This window comes from Tupaia chinensis, unplaced genomic scaffold (genome assembly GCF_000334495.1).
Source record: "Tupaia chinensis unplaced genomic scaffold, TupChi_1.0 Scaffold000115_1, whole genome shotgun sequence".
NCBI classification, from domain to species: domain Eukaryota; kingdom Metazoa; phylum Chordata; class Mammalia; order Scandentia; family Tupaiidae; genus Tupaia; species Tupaia belangeri.
Window position 1 is genome coordinate 563,731 of NW_006159579.1, and position 4,065 is coordinate 567,795.

Here is a 4,065-nt window from a genome sequence, read left to right on the forward strand (position 1 = left end):
TCTCCAAAAAAAAAAGGATCATCTTCCCCAAGTTTAATAAGCATATCACAGATGTTTATATGCACTGTCATGTGAACTTCTTGGAGTTCATAAGGAACCCAAATACTGAGCTTGTTTACATATCTAGCTTCTTCAGGTGGTTGTGAACACTTGAATGATGAATGTTCATTTCTGCAATCTTTCATGACGTGTTAATGTGGGTTTGACTTAATCGATGCCTTTATTTTGTCATCATTGACTTCAGTGGGACTCCCTGACCAGAAACGTCATGGAAATCAAAATCACTAGCACGGAATTTCATGAACCATCAGTGACAATGACATTCTCATATAGCGTTGTCACTATAAACTTTATAAAACTTTTCATAAGCTTGACATGACATGCATCCTTCTTTACAAAAGTAAAACAGTAAAATATAAAGAAAATGCAGTTGGGTCTTCCACTTCAACTTGTAAATCTCCAAAACTCAACCAAAGTGCTTAGTTTTTTTTAAGTGAAGCTACTGTCAGCTGTCAAATGACATAGCAATAACATAGATGCAAATTACTCTAGTACTTCCAAATATAACTAGTGCCATTTGTTGCAAAAATGTGTCATGACTTTTCTGACAACCCAATACAACTAAGTCTAAATGTGAAATTAAGTTTCAAAGGAAATAAAAAGAGAACACAGTGATGGAAATAAGTAGAAGATATAAAAATGGAGCCAAATATGACTATTGTTTGAATTCCAGCCCTGGCAGCTTGAAAAACACACTGGACACATGTACATGTGACCCAAGATCGCAACAGCAAAGAAAAAAAATGGAAGAGATTAAAAACACACCAGGCATGCACACATGTGCCAGGATCCTGACAGGAGGGAGAATTAGAAAAAAAGGATTGCTATATGACCAAGCCTTATTGAGAGGGATATTCTCTCTCTCTCTTTCTCTCTCTCTCTCTCCTCCCTTTTTTCTCACATGCACATGTGCTCTCTGGTCATTAAAAAAAAAAAATCTAGGGGACCAGCAGGTGGTGTGGTTAAAGCGCTGGACACTCCCACATGGCCGACCAGGGTTCAAGTCCTGAATCTAGTAGCTTGCTTTCTCACTTCCTCTCTCTCTCTCATTCTCACCCTGTCTGTCTCTGCTCAAACTAAAAAATAAATGAATGAATAAATAAAATAAATAATTATTTTTTAAAAAGCTAATATCTGTGTTGACCTTTGTCATCAGAATTCCAGAAGAGGAAAAAGAGGGCAAGCATACAGCCAAACATTTCCCAAATTTAGCAAAAGACAAAAAATCCAAACAGCATAAATCCAAAGCTAAATTTCTGAACACTAAACACTAAAACAAAAAAATATTGAAAGAGAGAAATGACATCTTTCTTTAAGAAAAGTTACAATGACAGCAGATTTCTCATAAAAAATCATGGATACCAGAAAAAAGTATACATGTTTCAAGAGCTGAAAGGAAAGAATTATTAACCCATAATCTTATTTCCAGCAAAAATATCTCCCAAGATTGAAAAGGAAATGAAGGCACGCTAACATGAAAGAAAACTAAGAGAATCTGTTGCCACATTTGCCAAAGGAAGGTCTTTAAACAGAAATGAGTCAATAAAAGAGGGAACCTAGGGCTGGCAGGTGACATGGAGGTTAAGGCACTGGACTCCCACATGGCTGACCACAGTTCATGTCATGGACCTGATGACTTGCTTTCTCACTTTTCCTCTCTCTCTCTAGTCAAAATAAAAGAATAATAATAAATAAAATTAATTCTTTTTTTTTGGAGAGGTATTTTGCTATAGGGCATGTGTGCTCACCAGAAAGACAGAGAGAGACAGAGAGACAGAAAGCAAGAAATCACCCCCCAAAGGGCATGGCCATGCTGCAATCCCTTCTCCTCCATTCTCCTCTCGGGATCTTGGGCATGCACGCATATGTGCGTGGCATGAGTTTAAGTCACTGGGTCTGGGACTCGAACTGCGGTCAATTACATGGGAGTCCAGTGACATAGCCATTACACCATCTGCTGGTCCCAAAATTAAATAAGTCATTCTGAAAAGAAAAAAAGAAGCGACCCCATAAGATCAAGAAGAAAGCACAAGCACATCTAACAAGAGGACTTACATACTAAAAACCACAAAAACTTTAATTAAAAAAAAATCAAAGAAGATTTATATAAAGAAGAGATACACAGTGTTCTAAAAAGCAAGGGCCAGCCCTAACAGTACAGCATTTAAGCACTGTGCAGAAGAAGCCAGATCCTACGTGGTCACTCAGAGTGCAAGTCTCGGCCTCGGTGGCTTAAAAAAACACATGTATGGGGGCCAGCAGGTAGAGTACTGGTTAAGGTATTAGACTCCCACATAGTCAAACAGGGTTTAAGTCCTGGATCCAGCAGCTTGAAATTGACACTGGGTGCATGTGCATGCATGCCCAAAATCCTAAGAAGAAGAGAAAGGAGGAGAAAGGACTGTAGCTTGACCATCCCTGTGGTGAGGTGGGGTGATTTCTTGCTTTCTTTCTCTCTGTTGACCATCCCTTTGGTGGGGTGGGGTGATTTCTTGCTTTCTTTCTCTCTGTCTCTGTCTCTCAGGCAAGTGCATGTTTGTCCTATAGCGAAAATCTCTCCAAAATTTTTTTTAAAATCACATGTGTGTCCCTAGGATTCTGAAGGAATAGAAAATCAGAGGAGAAATCAAAGAATCATGCTTTAATCAAAAATTGAAGCATGATTAGCCCCAATAGAGGGAGGTGCATGAGCACACAAGCTCTTCGGTGTTCTTTTACATACACATTCATGTACATGTCCATTCATACCATCCAGCATAAATTAATAAATAAAAATAAAAAATAAATACATATGGCCTCACCCCCTCTACCAGCACTAGCTGGGTACATCCCACAAATGTCTCGTTGGCTTTTGTTGCTTCTTCTCGGAAAACAGTAATAAGTTCCTCCAAACGCCTTAATTTTACCTCTTCTGGGACATCATCCTTCAGCCTATGATATGCTCTTGTCTTCTACAATAAAAAAGGAGGTGAAGGTTACCAAGGACTTGTAGAATCCATTCTTAAGGCAAAGAGCAGAACCATGTTCATTCTACCTACAAGTTAGACACATTTACAGAAACCAAAGCCAGAGCTAACAGAGTTTTCTGGCTCTCAGAACATTCTAGGAGAAAAAGGTAACTATAGTGAACTCATGTTTTTGCATAGGTTAAATTCTAAATTTAGCACATGAAAATCATAGACTAAAAATTACTCTTTTTATTTATCCTACAATTATACTGGGACATATACCAAATGATTCATGTACTAGGTTATTCAACAGCACTGTTTACAGAGACACAGGGTACAAAGAATACTAAATGTTTATCAATGGATAAGTAGTAAAACAAATTATGATTTAACTACACAGTCGAGTATAATGAAGCTGCTAAAAATAATAATAGTTTTTTGTATATTACTATGGATATTCTCCAAAATATACTGTTAACTGAAAGAAGCAAAGTATAAATCAACATGTATTGTATAACTTTGGTTACATTACATAAGACTATATATTCTCTGAATGCATTATAGAAGAACATATCCTCAAAAACCTTCAAATAGAACTACCGTATGATCCAGCAATTCCACTCCTGGGTATTTACCCAAAGGACAGGAGAATGCTCAGTTGGAAAAGCACTTGCACAACTATATTTATTGCAGCATTATTCACACTTGCTAAGACATGGAACCAACCCAAATGTCCACAAACAGATGAATGGATTGAAAAAGTGTGGCACATGAAATACTATTCAGCCATAAAAAACAACAAGGCCCTGGCATTTGACAGAAAGTGGAAAAACATGGAAGATTTATTGCTGAGCTTGCTTCACTCATGTATGAAGAGAGACATGTATGTCTCCACTTAACATATACTGACTGTCTACGTATATGACTATTTATACTCTATGGTAGAGACTGAAAGACTGGAGGACATAAAAGTATTTGAAATTGTTATGGGGAACCAGCAGTTAGTGTAATGGCTATGTTGCTGGACTCCCACATAGTCGACCATGGTTCGCATCCC

General features: G+C 37.7%; 1 protein-coding gene across 1 annotated transcript in view; it reads right to left on the reverse strand.

The window, feature by feature from the left end:
• Positions 1-4,065, reverse strand: part of CDK5RAP1 (CDK5RAP1 mitochondrial tRNA methylthiotransferase) — a gene marked incomplete in the record, with an annotated part of 35,534 nt that overhangs the window by 10,068 nt on the left and 21,401 nt on the right. Inside the window, 1 exon segment of the mRNA XM_006144007.3 lies at positions 2,862-3,011. Within this exon segment, the coding sequence (XP_006144069.2) occupies positions 2,862-3,011 (150 nt within the window).